The 23,237-nt window shown below is 39.4% G+C and overlaps 1 protein-coding gene across 1 annotated transcript; it reads right to left on the bottom strand.

Annotated features, from left to right (window-relative positions):
• Window positions 1–2,361: 2,361 nt before the first annotated feature.
• LOC135511880 (homeobox protein SIX3-like) lies at window positions 2,362–5,895 on the bottom strand. The gene is made up of 2 exons (XM_064933386.1): window positions 5,072–5,895; window positions 2,362–3,479 (listed from the first exon to the last, which is right to left on the bottom strand). Exons 1-2 carry the CDS (start codon window positions 5,758–5,760, stop codon window positions 3,287–3,289), a joined length of 882 nt encoding a protein of 293 aa, XP_064789458.1. The 5' UTR covers window positions 5,761–5,895; the 3' UTR covers window positions 2,362–3,286.
• Window positions 5,896–23,237: the final 17,342 nt, after the last annotated feature.

Here is a 23,237-nt window from a genome sequence, read left to right on the forward strand (position 1 = left end):
GTGCTGAATCCGGGTCAGAAGGAACTGCTGCACTTTGAGAGCTGCATGAATACCCACGAATAGAAAAGTTGTGTTCAGTTAACCGATTAAATCAGCGAAAAACAGGGCAGTGCAAGCCTTTCTCACTGCAGACCAAGTCCAAATAGTTCGGGGATGCTTCTATGCTTGCAAGGTTATGGGAATAGCACAAATAATCCATTCGTCTGTTTGTTTGACACACGCATTATAGACCAGACACAAAGATAAGATTTGAAAAATCAGATGCCAGATCATTTTTGCTGCACTTCTCTCAAATGTTTGTTTACTTTCTGTAGGCCTCGTATTTACATCTGAGTATCACACACCGCCACTCCTTACAAAGTTATTTTGTCTCATGATACATATTCGATTACGAAGGAAAGCCGGCAACAGTAAAGATCCCAGATGAAACAACAGACCTCATCCACTTATAGTTATAGGTAATATATGTTATATGTAATATGTTATATATAGGCCTATACCATGAACAAACTGTCAACCACCTGCATTGTAAAAATGTGCCAAATTTAAAAAATATATATTTACTTCAAGTGTATCTTAGCTAGGCTACGACAAAAAAAGTTGTATTTTCTGAATAAGTTTAATAAGAATAAATACAAAAACGTCTATTTAACTTCGATTTAAAATATTTGTACTATTGTGTGGACCAGTTTAAGTAAAATAATGAACCACTTCTATAGAGTCTATATGATTGTTATAGCAGACATCTGCATTATAGTTTATCCCCTCTATCTTTTTTATTGATAAAAATTATCTTCAGTTTCTGATTAATTTAATCTTAACCATGGCTGGGACTTGTCGTCGCCAATAAACTAACGTGGTCTGAGAGGGTCTGTTGCGGTGATACAGATCAGCTATGGTCTCTGCTGACCCATGCGGGTGATAGGGCCTATCTTTCTGCTGCAGATGGATTTATAGGTTAGAACGGGCTTAAAATAAAGATTTATCACAATCACAACTTGCAATGATTGCACTCTAATCAGATCATATTTGTTTTTCAGAACTTAGTTTGCATTAGGGCATAGTTATTTTTTATTAATATATATATATATATATATATATATATATATGGTATTCATCTCACGGTGAGAAACGATATGAGTAGGCTATGGTCAGTGAAAACTGATTTAGCAACAATTGTGTCAAAACAACACGTGGATAGGACTGAACACGACATTGATAACTTGACATGACATTCTCAGTAAAACACACACATTCATATTCAAGTGTCGAGTTAAGTAAGCGAGTAACATTGGTATGCACGTGGGTTATTGGTGTACCTTGTAGTTAGTTGAAGTTGTTGTCATGTGAATACACTGGGTTGGAATATTGTCAGAAAAAGACATCCATATTTTTTGGGTCTACGGACATTCCAATGTCAAAGCAATGAGGATCTTGGCCACGGAATGTATTCTGTTGTTACTATATTTTATGTCCTTTGGTTGGACTAAGGATAATGATGAAGATATGATATATTCAATACATACTTTTTGGAATGCAGCTCATTAAGATATCAGAGTGTCAAAGACATGTCAATGCCAATACAACTGGCATACATATGCATTCGGTTTAGTGTCTTAAAAGTGCATGCTGTTGGCCTGTTTAATTGAGCTGTTCGTTATTATTCCCCCAACATAGAATAAAACAGTGGTACCCTCAGAAGTATAGGCTCTGGGCTACTTGTTCTCCTTTCAAAAGAGACTTCCTGTCCTCACAGTGCATTGAAACCTAATTATTTTGCAGCTACAAAACATGTTGGAAGGGTTTTCGAGAACAATCAGAACTATGTCTAAGAACAACTGTAATTTACCATCATAATTATTGTCAATTCAATTGTAAATATACAAGTTATTATCATTGGTTTTGAATTTAGGATAGAATACAGGGAGAAAGCTTTTCTGGGGGGAATGTTCTTCCCTGGGTGAAGAAAGGCTCTTTCACCGAACAACAATGGCAGATTGAGGCAGGGGAGGAGTCCACCATGCTTAGTCCATTTAATGGCGCGTTTACTTAATTTCTGTATTCACTGGCAACCATAAACAAAAGGGGGAACGGGACTCTTGCTTAAGAGCTAGGCCTACATGACGTTGACGTTTACCATAACACATGCATATATTTAGGAGCAAAACGATTTTTGTTCAACATCTTGTATATGGTTTTGGACACGTAGGCTATATGTGTCGCCTAGTGTCGTAAAAGGACCCACAGCATGTGCATCAGAATCACTACGCTCGTCTGGGCATAATATTACAATTTCTCAACATATATGCTCATAAACGATTGATGGTGGACAATGAAGACTCACTTAAAATAGAGACTTAATGCAGAATATATAACAAAATGGAATACTGTATTTTGATTTAGAAATATACACGAACATAAACACGCAAGAAAGAATAATAAGCTCTTTAGGAAATATACGACTGTAATTGCTATTGAAGAATATCCCAATGTTTATATTAAATAGTTTTGCATAACTGTGACTGATAACACGTTTATCTAGTGTCATTATACATGTTCGGTATAAAAACAAACAAACTAACAAAACGTCTAGAGCACTTTTACATTTTGACAAATATTTTATGTAGGAACACCCAGTCGAGAAAAGTGAACAAGGATATAAAAGATGGAGATGGGAGAGCAATATTATGTACAAGCACACATATAGGATATTACAGACCGGGAGAATGATCGCGTTATTTACATATCTACACATATAGGAGAGTACAGGCCGGGAGAATGATCGCATTATTTGAGATATACATAATTCAATATAAAATCTTGAAATAAAAATAAAAATCTGATACAGTCATAACGATTCGGTTCCACATTTCACCATTTACTCCACACAGGCAGTGACAGAAGTGTAGTATAAAGGTGCTTAAAACGTAAATGATTGTCTGATGAACATAAAGTAAAACAGAATTGCATCTTGGCTGAGCGGCATCATCACTTGGACTAAAACGGAGATGAAAAGGCGATAAACACCCTCTGGTAATTAATTCCCTCTTCTCGATGATCCTTGTAGAAATATTGAACAAGGTATTTTTCCCAGATACAAAAAAACATCATGCAGGTAGAGGTGGTGGTGGGGGCGTGGTGGGTCCATTGAAAGCGCTTACAAAATATGTTTTTTTGTTGTTCTTTTTTTTAATATATATTTATATAAATTGGTCCTTTTTTCATCCTCGATATTTCATAGTTTTTTTTCATGTCCATATTTCCTGTAAATATTTATATTTTTATATCATACGTCGCACTCGGAGTCACTGGATGTTACTGAAAGAATGGACGTTCCAGTGTCAACTCGCTCTGTCATACTGGAGATGCTGGTAGTAGGACTGGCCGCGGTCGACGGCGATTCGGCCGAGCTGCGTGGAGTACACCCGGATTCTGAAAGGGACCGCATACCGTTCTGTCTAATTCCCTGGTGCTGAAGCCTAAAGAAAGGGAAAATAACATAGCAATTATATACAGTGTCCCTCCGCAAAATACCGCTCAGCCTGCTTGTCATCCACTCCATGCCTTGCCTTTAACAAATGCAGCCTAATGGGAGCAAGAATAGTCTAAAACAAAGCAGAAGAAATACTAAAAATGGCGAAATATGACCGTGTTTATTAGAATAAGAGGCTGGTTGTTAGTTATACTTAATCCATGGCCAATGCAATTTGAGAAGTGTCTTTTATATTTGATTGTGTCATATCCAGGCCTACGTTCAAATGAATGAGAGACTACAGGCCTACATCCAAATGAATGAGACTCAATTTTTCTGAATGTTTTGATTTACTGACACGTCAAATGGGGAATAATGCAATCACCCTACATGAATCAATCCACAATGTAGGCCTCCGATTTTATCAGTAAGAAAACACAGAGGATGAAATATAGCTGTGTTCTTCTATTCTTCACCAACTTGTTTTTTCTGTTTTCATCCAGTTCAATTTGTCATTTATTATTGCATTGTCAATAAATAATAGTCTACACACATTGTGAATCGAAAACATGGCTGCAAAACCAGCTATAGTTTTAGAATGAATATGTGGTATTTATGTTGACATCTTATATCAAATGTTATACATCAATCGTTTCCAAACGTCTATAGTCTAATGTATACGTTTCGTATGTGTAAAAAGCACCACGAATAAAAAATAATAATTCGTAACTGAACACATTCGTTTTGCAAAACTATCCTATCTTTCCCAGTGTTTCCTTGTGTGTGGTTTCTTAGTCTGCACTGGCCTTTTACAGCTGCTACATGTACACTATATTATGTTGATTAAACAACGAACCAATAACCTATAAGCTAGGTGTTTTGTTTTATTTCCTGTTTGTGGTCAAAATCTATACCAGGCTGCAGTGTGTCAAGTTTTCAGACCAAAACGTTCACTTGTTGAGGGAAGATAACAATCAATTAAAAGCGTAGTATCACCACAACATGCTGTATTCCAAGTTTAACAGACATCCTTATGAATAATTTTTTTGTTTGTCTTGTCTGGAAAATAGGACAACTTCAAGACTTGCATTGCTGCTGATTTTCTTTGTGTGTACTTCCTGTTTTGTTATCTAACGCATACACTGATGTTTTCATTTTGCTTATCAGGGAAACTAGCATATCGACGTAATCTAGCCTACACGCTTTCCAATTTGTCGAGAGTTGTGTGTTTTACGTAGAATAATCTTTTTTGCATTTTAATATATTTTGGATTATTTTGGACAGCAATAATAGTTATATTTTTCTGTACACGCTGTGAAAAAAAGGTTATATGTAGAAACCCCAAATAACTATTTGTTCTAAGAGTGTAGCCCCTGAATGCATGTAGGCCAATGAGATTAAAAAGTAAAATGTCGCCGTGCTCCATCTCCACCACCAACCATACACCCAATTTAATCATTTGTAACCCCTCTATAACCTTGTTTATTACTTCGATTAAGTTGTATATTTACCTGGTAGGTTTGCATTCAGTTTATAGGAATTAGTTTTGCTTATTTGGTTCTGTGTAGCCTATGCTTGAAAAATGAACAGCGCACTGACCTGTTTTTTGCTGCCGCGGCTCTGTCTCGTTGCCTCCGGTTTTTAAACCAATTTCCGACCTGTGTAGGAGTGAGTCCAGTGGCTTGTGCCAGTTCCCTTTTCTTGCTGGGGTTTGGATATGGGTCCTGGAGGTACCACTCCCTTAACAGACCGCGCGTCCTCTCTTTGAAACAGTGCGTCTTCTGCTCGCCGTCCCAGATGGTCCTGGGCAGGGGGAACTTCTTACGTACCCTGTATTTGTCAACCGGTCCTAAGGGGCGACCGCGCAGCTTCTCGGCCTCCTGATAGTGTGCCTCCAGCCACATGGCCTGCAGTTTGCCATGGGAGTCTTTGGTAAACTTGTGGTTCTCCAAGATGTGATAAAGGTCTCGAAAATTCCCCGTATGGAAAGCAACCACTGCGCGAGCTCGCAGAATGGACTCATGCTTGTTGATCTGCTCGCATGCTCCCGGTGCTACCGGCAGGGACCATAGGAATCGTCCCAGCCGTTCAATGTCTCCGGTTTCCTCTAGCGTCTCACAGACGCTCGCCACTTGCTCCGGAGAGAAGTTGAGGGTCGGTAGCGCAAACATTGACAAGTCTTCTGGAGACCTGGTGGGAGTGCTGCTCGCCAAGAGCACAGGGCGCTCAGTGAAGTTTGGCAGGAAGAAATGGGAGGGATAAAGCTCTAAAGGGGATCTGAAAACCATGGAATGACCTGAGAGAGAAATACAGTTATCAAGAAAAAGAACGACGAGTAAAGATTGTACGATTCAATAGCTATCGCCTAATGACACCAGCCTCATAATATCTCCCCCTATATCCACCGTGAGTGTAGCACTGAAACATTTTGTTTCGCTTTTCTATTGGTCTTCTTGGTGTAGTTGTGAGGTTGTCATGGCAGCCCTGCCAATCACTGTCAAGCGTGCCAATCATTAGCCAGTACGTAGACTAGGGCTTTCACCACTTCTGTTGCAAGCACCGGGGGTTATCAGAAACACCAATCTCAACACCACCCTCCCACTGCACGATAGTGAAGTATAAGACAAGGCTCGCCTATTTGTTGAATGGAATTAGCAATTAGTGGGTGGAATATTATTGCGATCTTAACGAGGCTCGTTAGAGCTCAAGAAGAAATGTGGGGAGAGATGCTTGTTCTTTCAGGCAGGAAAACGTTTGGTTTTCTTTTTTTTGTAACAGTCAATTCACACCTTATATTGGGGTAGTTTTTCCATTTTGTCCCATGTGAACACTTTTAAGTTTTGGTGAGGGACGAAAGCTGGCATCATTTAGGCCCATGGGGGACTAGTATATAGATTTTGGTTATATGCGTATAAAAAAAAAAGTTATTTAAACGAATAAAACATAATATAGTCATTTTTACCGTTTGATATGCCTGTCTGACTCACTTCCGGAGATGAATCGGAAAACGCGATATGTCAATATTTTCGTGACACAGTCTGGGCGCTTGCTTTGCTCAGACAACAGCAGACCGTCGGTGTGGGTGTAATTCGCAGTGGCTCACCCTCTAGTCGGGCTTGGCCTCCGCTGGTATTACGCAGCAGTGCAACCCTGCTGGCCCACTGCCCAGTGTGCGTTTTTCCAAACAGTGTTTTCATGTTAAATGAATATCGATGCGGTGCATTGTAATGATTAAACGTTTTGCCACTGGTATTGTTTTTGCAGTTCTTGTGCTGTAGGCCTAGTAGTTTTGGCGACAATTTGAATAATTATGGTGAAAATTATTAGTCTGAAACAATATAGCCTAAAGAAAACTAGGCTTATTGCATTCTTTCATTTTCACAACTATGGGCATGATCAATATCCACATGTCACTGGATTTGTTTTAGTGCCCACATCATCAGCCATGCGGTGTGGTTTGTATGTTTATTACAAAAGTGACTGTAGGCCTACTGCCCCATTATTTGTCCTGGCTTAGAGGTGTCAAAACTACGAGTTCACAGTCGCGAACAGTGCTCACATTGTTTAAGCGCATGCATTAGACGTAGTGAAACACAACATCTAGACATCGGCTAATCCGGCCTCAATAAAACGGACATAATTATCCTATGCCGCCTTTCTAAATCATTCAGGAATTCAAAACGTTTCCTTCTCTTTCCGCAGCCTCATATTTTTGCATTCCTCGCCATCTTCCTATACGACCGGTTCCAGCATAAGGGAGAGTAAGTAGCATGCACATCTGCGTTTTCGTTTTCTGTTTATCATATTCACATCCAATTACAATTACTGTGAGGTTGTTCCAGTGGATGATGATACCATATTTATACCATTGCTTCATTGCTTTGTTTTCGTGTGTGTGTGTGTGTGTGTGTGTGTGTGTGTGTGTGTGTGTGTGTGTGTGTGTGTGTGTGTGTGTGCGAGCGTGCGTGCGCGCGCGTGTGTCTGTGTGTGTGTGTGTGTGTGTGTGTGTGTGTGTGTGTGTGTGTGTGTGTGTGTGTGTGTGTGTGTGTGTGTGTGTGTGTGTGTGTGTGTAGGGGTGGGGTGATGATCATGTTGGAAGCTTAAGGGCAGGTTGTCTTTGGGATCAAATCTGTTTCCTCCCTTGTCATACGAAACTCAGGAGAAGTAATTCCAAGTGGCACTTGAATTGGTCCAATTGGAAAGCTTCTTGGACTGGAAGTAACCTGCGTTATTTCCATGCTGGCTATGGTCGTGTTAAAACTAACCTGCCACTTCTCGCTCCGGCAGTATTGAGAGGGGGCTTAACGGAAAGTAATCGGAATATTTAAAGCTGCTTTGCTTGTGTCCCTGGTCTACACATTTATCTGATCAATATGCATCGACTCCAGGTATTACGTAGAGCTATTTTTTAAGGAGATGGAGCCTAGTTGTAAGCAGCCCTCGCAGGCAATTCGGAAATCACTTAGGTGAAATGTAAAACCTGAATGGGTTTGCAAAGCCAGTGGTAAATCACATTCTTCTTACATAGCCTAGCTTTTGTTTACGCTAAGCATGTCATTAACACCACCATACAAGTTTATTCACCTGGCCTAATTGTCTGTTCATCCTCCAGCTTCTTAGTACTCCTCTCTTAACGATAACCAGCGGGAGACGCGTTTTTCAATGCCGATTAACCATTAACCTGATCTTTGTTTATTTACCACCGAACCCGGACGTGACAATACAGGCATGAGTTAGGACTAACTCTAAACTGACAGCACAAATATGAATTAACCTTGACTCGGCGTGATTACTTATCGGGGATGTATATATTTGCGCCCGTTGACTCTGGGCTCAACATTTCGGAAGTTAGGCTATATTTTTGTCAATGTTCCAAGGGGGGAAATAAACAAAGGTCTTTGGTTGCGTCACATTCTGAGAGGGGGAACCGAGCCACTCAATGAAAAGGTAAGAAAGCATTCATTTTTATTTTCTTCCCTACTTAACCTCGGCTTCTCAATTGATGACCAGAAAAAACCTGCTTACACCCACCCCTGATCAAAATGGATGCGTAATTGTTTGGTATTTTCAGCACAAGGACTGAACAGAATGCAGCCCGGGTACATTGGCTACTTTCATCTTTTGAATTAATTATTTCGTTTTTCTGACGCATGTATAGACTATACATACTTCAATAGACGATTTTGACACTGCATGGTTAAAGATTGAGATTGCTTTTATGACAGGGTCTTGGTCACATGCTGATGTGGGCAGCGACAGTTTCTCTTAAAGTTCTTGACTGAACTCGCAATAGAACGCATTCGAACTTTTAGGGTGACATTTTGTCAGATTTACCACAAAACTACGTTATCCATCAGTCAGCATAGTTGTTAATTATTCTCTATTTCTGCTTCTTCGTCTTTTTTTCTCGTCTTCTTTTCGTCCTCCTTTCCCCTTCTTCATTCTTCCTTGTTTTAATCAGGTTTTAAACGGGTGATTGTCAACGATTAACTACAGGGACCGGACTATATATGCATTATTTCTTGAAAAAATCCGTTTGTCCAAGGGCGGAGGTGGAAATCCTTTCCGGATCCTGTAAGTTCCTTAGCCACACACTGGGCTCTGCCTCTTTAGTTCACTATTCATTCTTTAAAAATCTGATTGAATAAAACGCTTGTTTGAACCTACTTTTAAAATCGAATCGTTTTAGGATAGCCCATGATTTGCGCAAGACGCACGCGTTGTAAAGGCTAATAGTGATGAGCTCACCCAAATGTCTTAGCCTATAAAATGTCGATATATGCATGGAAAACATGAACAATTACATGATTGATTAGGTATATTGCCGTGTCAATTTAGTGTTGATAATCTGAAAAAAAATGCGATTGCATTTGGTTTGCTGCTTTCGTATCTGGCTTCATGGAGTGGAAACGAACACCAGTCTCCTTCAAGTCTTGCACAGCAAGAGCTGCTGCAGCTGTGTAACGCTGTCGGGATGGGGCGCAAATACCCCTTTCTTGGTTTTCTTAGCATCGGCTTCAACCCTCTTTGCTGGGCTTCCAAAGGTAGTGTATAGCTCTGGACTGGAGCGTTTATTTTTATTGATCTTTCAGTAGCCTATATCGTTTTTCTTTTTATAATGATTATGACATACACACCTTGAATCAGACGTGGCCTTGAATCAGACGTGTACCTTTATAGACTGAAAATATATATTGCTATTGTCACTACTAAATTATGTATTGGCCATTGATACAGCCTGGGTAGTATTGACTTGGCACATATTACTGGGAGGAATTGAGTGTTTGTCAAATATAGCAACAATGAGAACCAATGAAACCAATGAGAATGTGGATGGAGATTACGAGATGGTTGGTTAGCCATGCAGGACAGGTGACTATGGGTCTGTTGGACAAAAGTGTTTTCTGGTTATTTGTTTTTAGGGTCTATACATCTGCTTATTTAAAAACAAAATACGAAAAGTTCCCACATTTGAAACCAGTGCAGAAAAATACTTAGTTTAGAACCATCCAGACCCATAGGCCTACATTAACTCTTTCATCAAACTCCAAACTCCAAATGATTCGACTGTAAAGAGTTTTTCCCAACTTATCTTTTTCTTTTTTTGTGTGGTCTCATTAAGTGGGCATCCTGCTAAGTCTGCGGGGTTATACGGGAGCTGTCCAATCAGTGTATTTGCACGGCTTGTTAGCGACAGTTAATGAGGGCGCTCCGCGCACGGACAGAATAGTGCCTCAATGTTAGATTTACCTTGTGTCAACTCGTTACTTCTAATGAAGCCATTGGAAGCTTCTCAGTGAATGGAGCCGGGAGGCTGGAACTGTAGGCTCTCTTTCTTCCGGTTACTCTAAGGAGGGCTTTCGCTGGATTGAACTCCGTGATGCGTGTATCAGTTGGTAGGCGTGAACTGAGTGATTTGGATTGGACAAGAGAAAAGGGAAGTGTGTGTGTGTGTGTGTGTGTGTGTGAGTGTGAGTTAAATAAATCACCTCGTGTAATATCGCAAGCTGCTATCGTGTATTAGCCTACTAGGTCAATCGGGTTTGACGTGTCAGTTTGTCTCTCCAACAGCTCCACACTGTGCTTTCTCTTGGCCGGGTTCCCGTGTGCTTTAAGTCGAATCAACAACACATCATTGCCTCACAATTTAGGTAAAACAGCGTAGTTTCTCAAATGCCTTTCCAAGTGTGCTTCCCCTCACAATTCGTCGTTCTGCCCCTGAACAGGCAGTTAACCCACTGTTCCTTGGCCATCATTAAAAATAAGAATTTGTTCTTAAAAAAAATAAAAAATCCAGCCCACAAGGGCACCACTTAAAAATCAATTCCTTTTTCATTTCCACAAGGAAATTATTCGAAAATAATTTTAGGATCCCAAACAGGGTGGCAACAACGTTTAAATTATATATTTGTTTATTTATCCCGTTATATATTGAGAACATTATTTATTTAACCACTGATTTTTTTACGCATCCTTAACAGCTTGTTTATGTAGCGCGTTGTTGTGCAGTTTAAGGCATACACAGTAAACACTAGCAGTAAAATAAACACACACATCTCACATGTTCAGAGTCAAAAGTAACTCACTGGTTAGACACATTAGAATATTATTAATTTGATAGATAATACATGCATAATGTAGTCATGTTAGACTATGTGAGTCATATGGGTTAATATAATCAGATACACGAATTAATATAATTAATATGAAATAACTCATCATGCTTTAAAGACAATGAGATGTAGGTTCAGACCAAATAAACACAAGAGGAGTCTTTATACAGGAGTCTTTGTTAGGTTTATGTGAAAGTATTTATACAGGGGTCTTTGGTTGGGTTATGTGAAAGTGTTTATACAGAGGTCTTTGGTAGGGTTATGTGAAAGTATTTACACAGGGGTCTTTGGTAGGGTTATGTGAAAGTATTTATACAGGGGTCTTTGGTAGGGTTATGTGAAAGTATTTACACAGGGGTCTTTGGTTGGGTTATGTGAAAGTATTTACACAGGGGTCTTTGGTTGGGTTATGTGAAAGTATTTATACAGGGGTCTTTGGTAGGGTTATGTGAAAGTATTTACACAGGGGTCTTTGGTAGGGTTATGTGAAAGTGTTTAAACAGGGGTCTTTGGTAGGGTTATGTGAAAGTATTTATACAGGGGTCTTTGGTAGGGTTATGTGAAAGTATTTATACAGGGGTCTTTGGTAGGGTTATGTGAAAGTGTTTATACAGAGGTCTTTGGTAGGGTTATGTGAAAGTGTTTATACAGGGGTCTTTGGTAGGGTTATGTGAAAGTATTCATACAGGGGTCTTTGGTAGGGTTATGTGAAAGTATTTATACAGAGGTCTTTGGTAGGGTTATGTGAAAGTGTTTATACAGGGGTCTTTGGTAGGGTTATGTGAAAGTGTTTATACAGGGGTCTTTGGTTGGGTTATGTGAAAGTGTTTATACAGGGGTCTTTGGTTGGGTTATGTGAAAGTGTTTATACAGGGGTCTTTGGTAGGGTTATGTGAAAGTGTTTATACAGGGGTCTTTGGTAGGGTTATGTGAAAGTGTTTATACAGGGGTCTTTGGTTGGGTTATGTGAAAGTGTTTATACAGGGGTCTTTGGTTGGGTTATGTGAAAGTGTTTATACAGGGGTCTTTGGTAGGGTTATGTGAAAGTGTTTATACAGGGGTCTTTGGTAGGTTTATGTGAAAGTATTCATACAGGGGTCTTTGGTAGGGTTATGTGAAAGTGTTTATACAGGGGTCTTTGGTAGGGTTATGTGAAAGTATTCATACAGGGGTCTTTGGTAGGGTTATGTGAAAGTGTTTATACAGGGGTCTTTGGTAGGGTTATGTGAAAGTGTTTATACAGAGGTCTTTGGTAGGGTTATGTGAAAGTGTTTAAACAGGGGTCTTTGGTAGGGTTATGTGAAAGTATTCATACAGGGGTCTTTGGTAGGGTTATGTGAAAGTGTTTATACAGAGGTCTTTGGTAGGGTTATGTGAAAGTGTTTATACAGGGGTCTTTGGTAGGGTTATGTGAAAGTGTTTATACAGGGGTCTTTGGTAGGGTTATGTGAAAGTGTTTATACAGGGGTCTTTGGTAGGGTTATGTGAAAGTGTTTATACAGGGGTCTTTGGTAGGGTTATGTGAAAGTGTTTATACAGGGGTCTTTGGTAGGGTTATGTGAAAGTGTTTATACAGGGGTCTTTGGTAGGGTTATGTGAAAGTGTTTATACAGGGGTCTTTGGTAGGGTTATGTGAAAGTGTTTATACAGGGGTCTTTGGTAGGGTTATGTGAAAGTGTTTATACAGAGGTCTTTGGTAGGGTTATGTGAAAGTATTTATACAGGGGTCTTTGGTAGCATGGGGTGTTTATACAGGGGTCTTTGGTAGGGTTATGTGAAAGTGTTTATACAGGGGTCTTTGGTAGGGTTATGTGAAAGTATTTATACAGAGGTCTTTGGTAGGGTTATGTGAAAGTGTTTATACAGGGGTCTTTGGTAGGGTTATGTGAAAGTGTTTATACAGGGGTCTTTGGTTGGGTTATGTGAAAGTGTTTATACAGGGGTCTTTGGTTGGGTTATGTGAAAGTGTTTATACAGGGGTCTTTGGTAGGGTTATGTGAAAGTGTTTATACAGGGGTCTTTGGTAGGGTTATGTGAAAGTGTTTATACAGGGGTCTTTGGTAGGGTTATGTGAAAGTGTTTATACAGGGGTCTTTGGTTGGGTTATGTGAAAGTGTTTATACAGGGGTCTTTGGTAGGGTTATGTGAAAGTGTTTATACAGGGGTCTTTGGTAGGGTTATGTGAAAGTATTTATACAGGGGTCTTTGGTAGGGTTATGTGAAAGTGTTTATACAGGGGTCTTTGGTAGGGTTATGTGAAAGTATTCATACAGGGGTCTTTGGTAGGGTTATGTGAAAGTGTTTATACAGGGGTCTTTGGTAGGGTTATGTGAAAGTGTTTATACAGAGGTCTTTGGTAGGGTTATGTGAAAGTGTTTATACAGGGGTCTTTGGTAGGGTTATGTGAAAGTATTCATACAGGGGTCTTTGGTAGGGTTATGTGAAAGTGTTTATACAGAGGTCTTTGGTAGGGTTATGTGAAAGTGTTTATACAGGGGTCTTTGGTAGGGTTATGTGAAAGTGTTTATACAGGGGTCTTTGGTAGGGTTATGTGAAAGTGTTTATACAGGGGTCTTTGGTAGGGTTATGTGAAAGTGTTTATACAGGGGTCTTTGGTAGGTTTATGTGAAAGAGTTTATACAGAGGTCTTTGGTAGGTTTATGTGAAAGTGTTTATACAGGGGTCTTTGGTAGGGTTATGTGAAAGTGTTTATACAGGGGTCTTTGGTAGGGTTATGTGAAAGTGTTTATACAGGGGTCTTTGGTAGGGTTATGTGAAAGTGTTTATACAGAGGTCTTTGGTAGGGTTATGTGAAAGTATTTATACAGGGGTCTTTGGTAGCGTTATGTGAAAGTGTTTATACAGGGGTCTTTGGTAGGGTTATGCGAAAGTGTTTATACAGGGGTCTTTGGTAGGGTTATGTGAAAGTGTTTATACAGAGGTCTTTGGTAGGGTTATGTGAAAGTATTTATAGAGGGGTCTTTGGTAGGGTTATGTGAAAGTGTTTATACAGGGGTCTTTGGTAGGGTTATGTGAAAGTGTTTATACAGGGGTCTTTGGTAGGGTTATATGAAATTATTTATACATGGGTCTTTGGTAGGGTTATGTGAAAGTGTTTATACAGGGGTCTTTGGTAGGGTTATGCGAAAGTATTTATACAGCGGTCTTTGGTAGGTTTATGTGAAAGTATTCATACAGGGGTCTTTGGTAGGGTTATGTGAAAGTGTTTATACAGGGGTCTTTGGTAGGGTTATGTGAAAGTATTCATACAGGGGTCTTTGGTAGGGTTATGTGAAAGTGTTTATACAGGGGTCTTTGGTAGGGTTATGTGAAAGTGTTTATACAGGGTCTTTGGTAGGGTTATGTGAAAGTATTCATACAGGGGTCTTTGGTAGGGTTATGTGAAAGTGTTTATACAGAGGTCTTTGGTAGGGTTATGTGAAAGTGTTTATACAGGGGTCTTTGGTAGGGTTATGTGAAAGTGTTTATACAGGGGTCTTTAGGTTATGGGTTATGGGGTCTTTGAAAGTGTTTATACAGGGGTCTTTGGTAGGGTTATGTGAAAGTGTTTATACAGGGGTCTTTGGTAGGGTTATGTGAAAGTGTTTATACAGGGGTCTTTGGTAGGGTTATGTGAAAGTGTTTATACAGGGGTCTTTGGTAGGGTTATGTGAAAGTATTTAACAGGGGTCTTTGTTTATGTGAAAGTGTTTATACAGGGGTCTTTGGGGTTATGGTGTTTATACAGGGGTCTTTGGTAGGGTTATGTGAAAGTGTTTATACAGAGGTCTTTGGTAGGGTTATGTGAAAGTATTTATACAGGGGTCTTTGGTAGGGTTATGTGAAAGTGTTTATACAGGGGTCTTTGGTAGGGTTATGTGAAAGTGTTTATACAGGGGTCTTTGGTAGGGTTATATGAAATTATTTATACATGGGTCTTTGGTAGGGTTATGTGAAAGTGTTTATACAGGGGTCTTTGGTAGGGTTATGCGAAAGTATTTATACAGCGGTCTTTGGTAGGTTTATGTGAAAGTATTCATACAGGGGTCTTTGGTAGGGTTATGTGAAAGTGTTTATACAGGGGTCTTTGGTAGGGTTATGTGAAAGTATTCATACAGGGGTCTTTGGTAGGGTTATGTGAAAGTGTTTATACAAGGGTCTTTGGTAGGGTTATGTGAAAGTGTTTATACAGAGGTCTTTGGTAGGGTTATGTGAAAGTGTTTATACAGGGGTCTTTGGTAGGGTTATGTGAAAGTATTCATACAGGGGTCTTTGGTAGGGTTATGTGAAAGTGTTTATACAGAGGTCTTTGGTAGGGTTATGTGAAAGTGTTTATACAGGGGTCTTTGGTAGGGTTATGTGAAAGTGTTTATACAGGGGTCTTTGGTAGGGTTATGTGAAAGTATTCATACAGGGGTCTTTGGTAGGGTTATGTGAAAGTGTTTATACAAGGGTCTTTGGTAGGGTTATGTGAAAGTGTTTATACAGAGGTCTTTGGTAGGGTTATGTGAAAGTGTTTATACAGGGGTCTTTGGTAGGGTTATGTGAAAGTATTCATACAGGGGTCTTTGGTAGGGTTATGTGAAAGTGTTTATACAGAGGTCTTTGGTAGGGTTATGTGAAAGTGTTTATACAGGGGTCTTTGGTAGGGTTATGTGAAAGTGTTTATACAGGGGTCTTTGGTAGGGTTATGTGAAAGTGTTTATACAGGGGTCTTTGGTAGGGTTATGTGAAAGTGTTTATACAGGGGTCTTTGGTAGGGTTATGTGAAAGTGTTTATACAGGGGTCTTTGGTAGGGTTATGTGAAAGTGTTTATACAGAGGTCTTTGGTAGGGTTATGTGAAAGTGTTTATACAGGGATCTTTGGTAGGGTTATGTGAAAGTGTTTATACAGGGGTCTTTGGTAGGGTTATGTGAAAGTGTTTATACAGGGGTCTTTGGTAGGGTTATGTGAAAGTATTTATACAGGGGTCTTTGGTAGGGTTATGTGAAAGTATTTATACAGGGGTCTTTGGTAGGGTTATGTGAAAGTGTTTATACAGGGGTCTTTGGTAGGGTTATGTGAAAGTGTTTATACAGAGGTCTTTGGTAGGGTTATGTGAAAGTGTTTATACAGGGGTCTTTGGTAGGGTTATGTGAAAGTGTTTATACAGGGGTCTTTGGTAGGGTTATGTGAAAGTGTTTATACAGGGTCTTTGGTAGGGTTATGTGAAAGTATTTACACAGGGGTCTTTGGTACGGTTATGTGAAAGTATTTACACAGGGGTCTTTGGTACGTTTAAGTGAAAGTATACTTTTAAACAGGGTCTTTGTTAGGTTTATGCAAAAGTATAGTTTTATACAGCGGTCTTTGTTAGGTTTATGTGGAAGTGTAGTTTTATACAGGGGTCTTTGTTAGGTTTATGTGAAAGTATAGTTTAATACAGGGATCTTTGTTAGGTTTCTGCGTAGGTATAGTCTTATACAGCAGTCTTTGTTAGGTTTATGTGAAAGTATAGTTTTATACAGGGATCTTTGGTAGGGTTATGTGAAAGTGTTTATACAGGGGTCTTTGGTAGGGTTATGTGAAAGTGTTTATACAGGGGTCTTTGGTAGGGTTATGTGAAAGTGTTTATACAGGGGTCTTTGGTAGGGTTATGTGAAAGTGTTTATACAGGGGTCTTTGGTAGGGTTATGTGAAAGTATGTACACAGGGGTCTTTGGTAGGGTTATGTGAAAGTATTTATACAGGGGTCTTTGGTAGGGTTATGTGAAAGTATTTACACAGGGGTCTTTGGTAGGGTTATGTGAAAGTGTTTATACAGAGGTCTTTGGTAGGGTTATTTGAAAGTATTTATACAGGGGTCTTTGGTAGGGTTATGTGAAAGTGTTTATACAGGGGTCTTTGGTAGGGTTATGTGAAAGTGTTTATACAGGGGTCTTTGGTAGGTTTATGTGAAAGAGTTTATACAGAGGTCTTTGGTAGGGTTATGTGAAAGTGTTTATACAGGGGTCTTTGGTAGGGTTATGTGAAAGTGTTTATACAGGGGTCTTTGGTAGGGTTATGTGAAAGTGTTTATACAGGGGTCTTTGGTAGGGTTATGTGAAAGTGTTTATACAGAGGTCTTTGGTAGGGTTATGTGAAAGTATTTATACAGGGGTCTTTGGTAGCGTTATGTGAAAGTGTTTATACAGGGGTCTTTGGTAGGGTTATGTGAAAGTATTTATACAGGGGTCTTTGGTAGGGTTATGTGAAAGTATTTATACAGGGGTCTTTGGTAGGGTTATGTGAAAGTGTTTATACAGGGGTCTTTGGTAGGGTTATGTGAAAGTGTTTATACAGAGGTCTTTGGTAGGGTTATGTGAAAGTGTTTATACAGGGGTCTTTGGTAGGGTTATGTGAAAGTGTTTATACAGGGGTCTTTGGTAGGGTTATGTGAAAGTGTTTATACAGGGTCTTTGGTAGGGTTATGTGAAAGTATTTACACAGGGGTCTTTGGTACGGTTATGTGAAAGTATTTACACAGGGGTCTTTGGTACGTTTAAGTGAAAGTATACTTTTAAACAGGGTCTTTGTTAGGTTTATGCAAAAGTATAGTTTTATACAGCGGTCTTTGTTAGGTTTATGTGGAAGTGTAGTTTTATACAGGGGTCTTTGTTAGGTTTATGTGAAAGTATAGTTTAATACAGGGATCTTTGTTAGGTTTCTGCGTAGGTATAGTCTTATACAGCAGTCTTTGTTAGGTTTATGTGAAAGTATAGTTTTATACAGGGATCTTTGGTAGGGTTATGTGAAAGTGTTTATACAGGGGTCTTTGGTAGGGTTATGTGAAAGTGTTTATACAGGGGTCTTTGGTAGGGTTATGTGAAAGTGTTTATACAGGGGTCTTTGGTAGGGTTATGTGAAAGTGTTTATACAGGGGTCTTTGGTAGGGTTATGTGAAAGTATGTAAACAGGGGTCTTTGGTAGGGTTATGTGAAAGTATTTATACAGGGGTCTTTGGTAGGGTTATGTGAAAGTATTTACACAGGGGTCTTTGGTAGGGTTATGTGAAAGTGTTTATACAGAGGTCTTTGGTAGGGTTATTTGAAAGTATTTATACAGGGGTCTTTGGTAGGGTTATGTGAAAGTGTTTATACAGGGGTCTTTGGTAGGGTTATGTGAAAGTGTTTATACAGGGTCTTTGGTAGGGTTATGTGAATGTGTTTATACAGAGGTCTTTGGTAGGGTTATGCGAAAGTATTTATACAGCGGTCTTTGGTAGGGTTATGTGAAAGTGTTTAAACAGGGTCTTTGGTAGGGTTATGTGAAAGTGTTTATACAGGGTCTTTGGTAGGGTTATGTGAAAGTGTTTATACAGAGGTCTTTGGTAGGGTTATGCGAAAGTATTCATACAGGGGTCTTTGGTAGGTTTATGTGAAAGTATTCATACAGGGGTCTTTGGTAGGGTTATGTGAAAGTTTTTATACAGGGGTCTTTGGTAGGTTTATGTGAAAGTATACTTTTAAACAGGGTCTTTGTTAGGTTTATGCAAAAGTATAGTTTTATACAGCGGTCTTTGTTAGGTTTCTGCGTAAGTATAGTTTTATACAGCGGTCTTTGTTAGGTTTATGTGAAATTATAGTTTAATACAGGGATCTTTGTTAGGTTTCTGCGTAGGTATAGTCTTATACAGCGGTCTTTGTTAGGTTTATGTGAAAGTATAGTTTTATACAGGGATCTTTGGGCAACATAAACAATACCTAATTTGGCAGGACTACAGTTGTGACACTGCTTGCTGAAAAAAAACATGTTTATTAAAAGTAGGCTATGGAATTTATACAACATAATCACATTGCATTATATACTCATTAGCCTAAATTTCACATTTCTGTGTCTTCTAGTTCAGAGGTTCCCAAACGTTTAAAGTTCCGTACCCCTTCATACATTCAACCTCCAGCTGCGTACCTCCTTTAGCACCATTGTCAGTGCACTCTCAAATGTAGTTTTTTTGCCATTGTTGTAAGCCTACCGCACACACACTATACGATACATTTATTAAACACAAGAATGAGTGTGAGTTATGTCACAACCCGGATTGTGGGAAGTGACAAAGAGCGCTTATAGGACCAGGGCACAAATAATAATATAATAATACTTCATAATTTTGATCTTCATTTAACTATCTTACACATAAAATCTTATTTGTTAATTGAAAATTGTGAATAACTCTCCACAGGTTAATGAGAAGGGTGTGCTTGAAAGGATGCACATAACTCTGTAATGTTGGGTTGTATTGGAGAGAGTCTCAGTCTTAAATCATTTTCCACACAGTCTGTGCCTGTATTTAGTTTTCATGCTAGTGTGGGACGAGAATCCACTCTCACATAGGTACGTGATTGCAAAGGGCATCTGTGTCTTAAGCGCGATTTGCAAAGGCAGGATACTCTGAGCGCAGCCCAATCCAGAAATCTGTCACTGGCTTCTGATTAAATTACATTTTCACAGAACCGCATGTTGAAATTTCGATGAAGCGTTCTTGTTCAGACATTGGTAAGTGGACTGGAAGCAGGGCATGAAAGGAATAACGAATCCAGTTGTTTGTGTAGTCCGTTTCTGGAAAGTACCCGGGTATTGTAATTGCGCACCCAACTCACTCAGATGCTTCTCTATATCACATTTGACATTGTCCGTAAGCTTGAGTTCATTTGTACACAAACAATCATAAAAAGATGGAAAGACCTGTGTGTTGTCCTTGTTAATGCAGACAGATAAGAGCTCCAACTTCTTAATCATAGCCTCAATTTTATCCCACACCTTGAATATAGTTGCAAAGAGTCTCTGTAATCCTAGATTCAGATCATTCAGGCGAGAGAAAACATCACCCAGATAGGCCAGTCGTGTGAGAAACTCGTCATCATGCAAGCGGTCAGACAAGTAAAAATCATGGTCAGTAAAGAAAACGTTAAGCTTGTCTCTCAATTTAAAAAAAAGTGTCAATACTTTGCCCCTTGATAACCAGCGCACTACTTTCTGTATGTTGTAAAAGCGTTACATGGTCGCTGCCCATATCAGTGGCCTTACTTTAACAAAGTTAACCATTGTCACTGTAGTGTCCAAAATGTCTTTCAAGCTGTCAGGCATTCCCTTAGCCTCTCGTGGATGCTGCAGTGACCCAAGTGGCGCCGAGAGCAACTGCTTGCAAGCGCGTTACCACTCCACTATGTCTCCCTGTCATTGCTTTTGCTCCATCAGTACAGACACCAACATGAGCAGCAGCTACGCTTGGCTACATGCGGTCCATTAGTGGAATTCCAACGAGAGAGTAAGGGTTAATATTATTGGATGTTAATTATTTGACTAGGCTACAACAACATTGTGTTGTTATTTAGCTGAAAACTAGATGGTTAAATTTTATTTTTGGCAGTGTAACAAAGCTACTCAGGTGAGAAAAATTCCTCACCCAAATGTATACCCCTGTTGGAAAATAAAAAATGGACTGTTTGAAAATGTGAAGATTCTTTTTTTTACCCCCCCCCCCAAAAAAGACAAAAAAATATAAATAAAATGTGGATCACATTTTTATTTGGTGTACCCACGACAGTACCCGAGGTACCCCAGTTTGGGAATACCTGTTGTAGTTGATCCTTTCAGGCTATAAGCCACTTGTTCATGCTTTTTAACACACACAGATTTTTGTTAGAAATCAGTAAATCTGATCTATAACAATGTTGGTTTTTAGTCCTTTGTGCGAAACATACGCTGTTGCATTGTGCCCTTGCCAAGGAGCAGCAATAGGACACACCTATGCTGGAGTTGTCAATGATCACTCTTCCAGGTGTTTGGCTAGAGCGCTTTATGCAGAGATAATATAATGAATGCATAGCTCACGCCCCTGGGCTTTACATATGATGCTCCAATAACACTCAATACTCCTTAGGCCTTGTTCTTCATGCCATTAGGAAATGCTGAAGATATGTTTTTCAAATGGCAAAATGTTTTATGTCAAGGTTGTCACAACAGATGACATCTCAGATGTTTTTCAAATTAATTTTGCCATAACATGCAATAAGATTTTACACCTGACCCTATCATCACCATTGAGTTCATCAAGACCATTTGACCACATAGTACAGTAGCTCTAGTAGTATTTATATATTTGTTTTTGTAACGGCGTTCTTCTTTAGTTGAAGGAGAGTCGGACCGAAATGCAGCGTGTAGGTTACTCATGTTTATTAGAAAGACAAACGAACGAACTATACACGAATAACTAATAAATACAAAAACAACAAACAGAACGTGAAACCTATTACAGCCTGACTGGTGCACACTACACAGAGACAGGAACAATCACCCACGAAATACAAAGCGAAAACCAGGCTACCTAAATACGGTTCCCAATCAGCGACAACGAGAATCACCTGACTCTGATAGAGAACCGCCTCAGGCAGCCAACCTATATAACACACACACACCCCTAATCAGCTACAATCCCAAACACTACAAACCCCAATACGAAAATACAATACAATAAACCCATGTCACACCCTGGTCTAACCAAATATATAACGAAAACACAAAATACAATGACCAAGGCGTGACAGTTTTTGTATTTTTATTTGCCAAAGCAGCAGTTACTCTTCCTGGGGCAAAATTTAGACAGTTTATACAATTTTAAAAACATTACAAAACATTCACAGATTTCACAACACACTGTTTGCCTTCGGGCCCCTACTCCACCACTACCACATATCTACAGTACTAAATACTTGTGTGCCAATGTGTGTGTTGCTTCACAGTCCCTGCTGTTCCATAAGGTGCTTTTTAAATTGGTTTATTAAATCTAATTTTACTGCTTGTGTCAGTTACTTGATGTGGAATAGAGTTCCATTTAGTCATGGCTCTATGTAGTACTGTGTGCCTCCCATAGTCAAAACTGGACATAAGGACTGTGAAGAGACCTCTTGTGGCATGTCTTGTGGGGTATGTATGGGTGTCTGAGCTGTGTGTCAGTAGTTTAGACAGACAGCTTGGTGCATTCAGCATGTCAATACCTCTCATAAATAAAAGTAGTGATCAAGTCAGTCTCTCCTCTACTTTCATCCAGGAGAGATTGACATGCATATTATTAATATTAGCTCTGTGTACATCCAAGGGCCAGCTGTGCTTCCCTGTTCTGAGGCAATTGCATTTTTCCTAAGTCCTTTTTTGTGGCACCTGACCACACAACTGAACAGTAGTCCAGGAGTGACAAAACTAGGGCCTGTAGCACCTGCCTTGTTAATAGTGTTGATAAGATAACAGAACATCACTTTATTATAGATAGACTTCTCCCCATCTTAGCTACTACTGCATCAATATGTATTGACCATGACAGTTTTCAATCTAGGGTTAACGGTTTTGATCCAAATACAATGCTTTTAGTTTTAGAAATACTTAGGGTTAACCTATTCCTTGCCACCCACTCTGAAACTAACTGCAGCTCTTTGTTGAGTCTTGCAGTCATTTCAGTCGCTGTAGTAGCTGACATGTATAGTGTTGAGCCATCCACATACATAGACACCCTGGCTTTACTCAAAGTCAGTGGCATGTCGTTAGTAAAAATGAAAAAAAAAACAAGGGGCCTAAACAGCTACACATTTGCCATTTCATAATCATTTAATGTAGGCTATTAAGTCTATCATTATACAGCATCTGTAGCGCTTGGCAGTTCCCCTGTCAAACTCGATCAGGGGCACTAAACCCGTGATGCAGATGTGAATACTGGAGCTGTTGCTATAATTACCCAAGACAAGCAGTGAGTCGACACTGGAATATCGCAGTAAAACCCCTTAATCTGAGAAGGCTATGTCAGTACCATCATGTCGACAGGCAAGTCGTGTCCAATCTTATTTCACATGGGAGCCCATGAGCGACACTAGACTCTACAGAAGTGATGTGTATAGGATATATCCAAATTCATTCATTCATTAAACATTTATTTATGGTATTGTGTCTTCAAATATCCCTTCCAAATTGTCACTGCACAGCAGATGTTGTAGATTCATAGTTTGATGATGTATGCTATTCAGGTTTACAGTACCAGTCAAAAGTTTGGACACACCTACTCCTTCAAGTGTTTTTCTTTATTTTTTTACTATTTTCTACATTATAGAATAATAGTGAAGACATCAAGACTATGAAATAACACAT

Source organism: Oncorhynchus masou, chromosome 24, assembly GCF_036934945.1.
Source record: "Oncorhynchus masou masou isolate Uvic2021 chromosome 24, UVic_Omas_1.1, whole genome shotgun sequence".
NCBI lineage: Eukaryota > Metazoa > Chordata > Actinopteri > Salmoniformes > Salmonidae > Oncorhynchus > Oncorhynchus masou.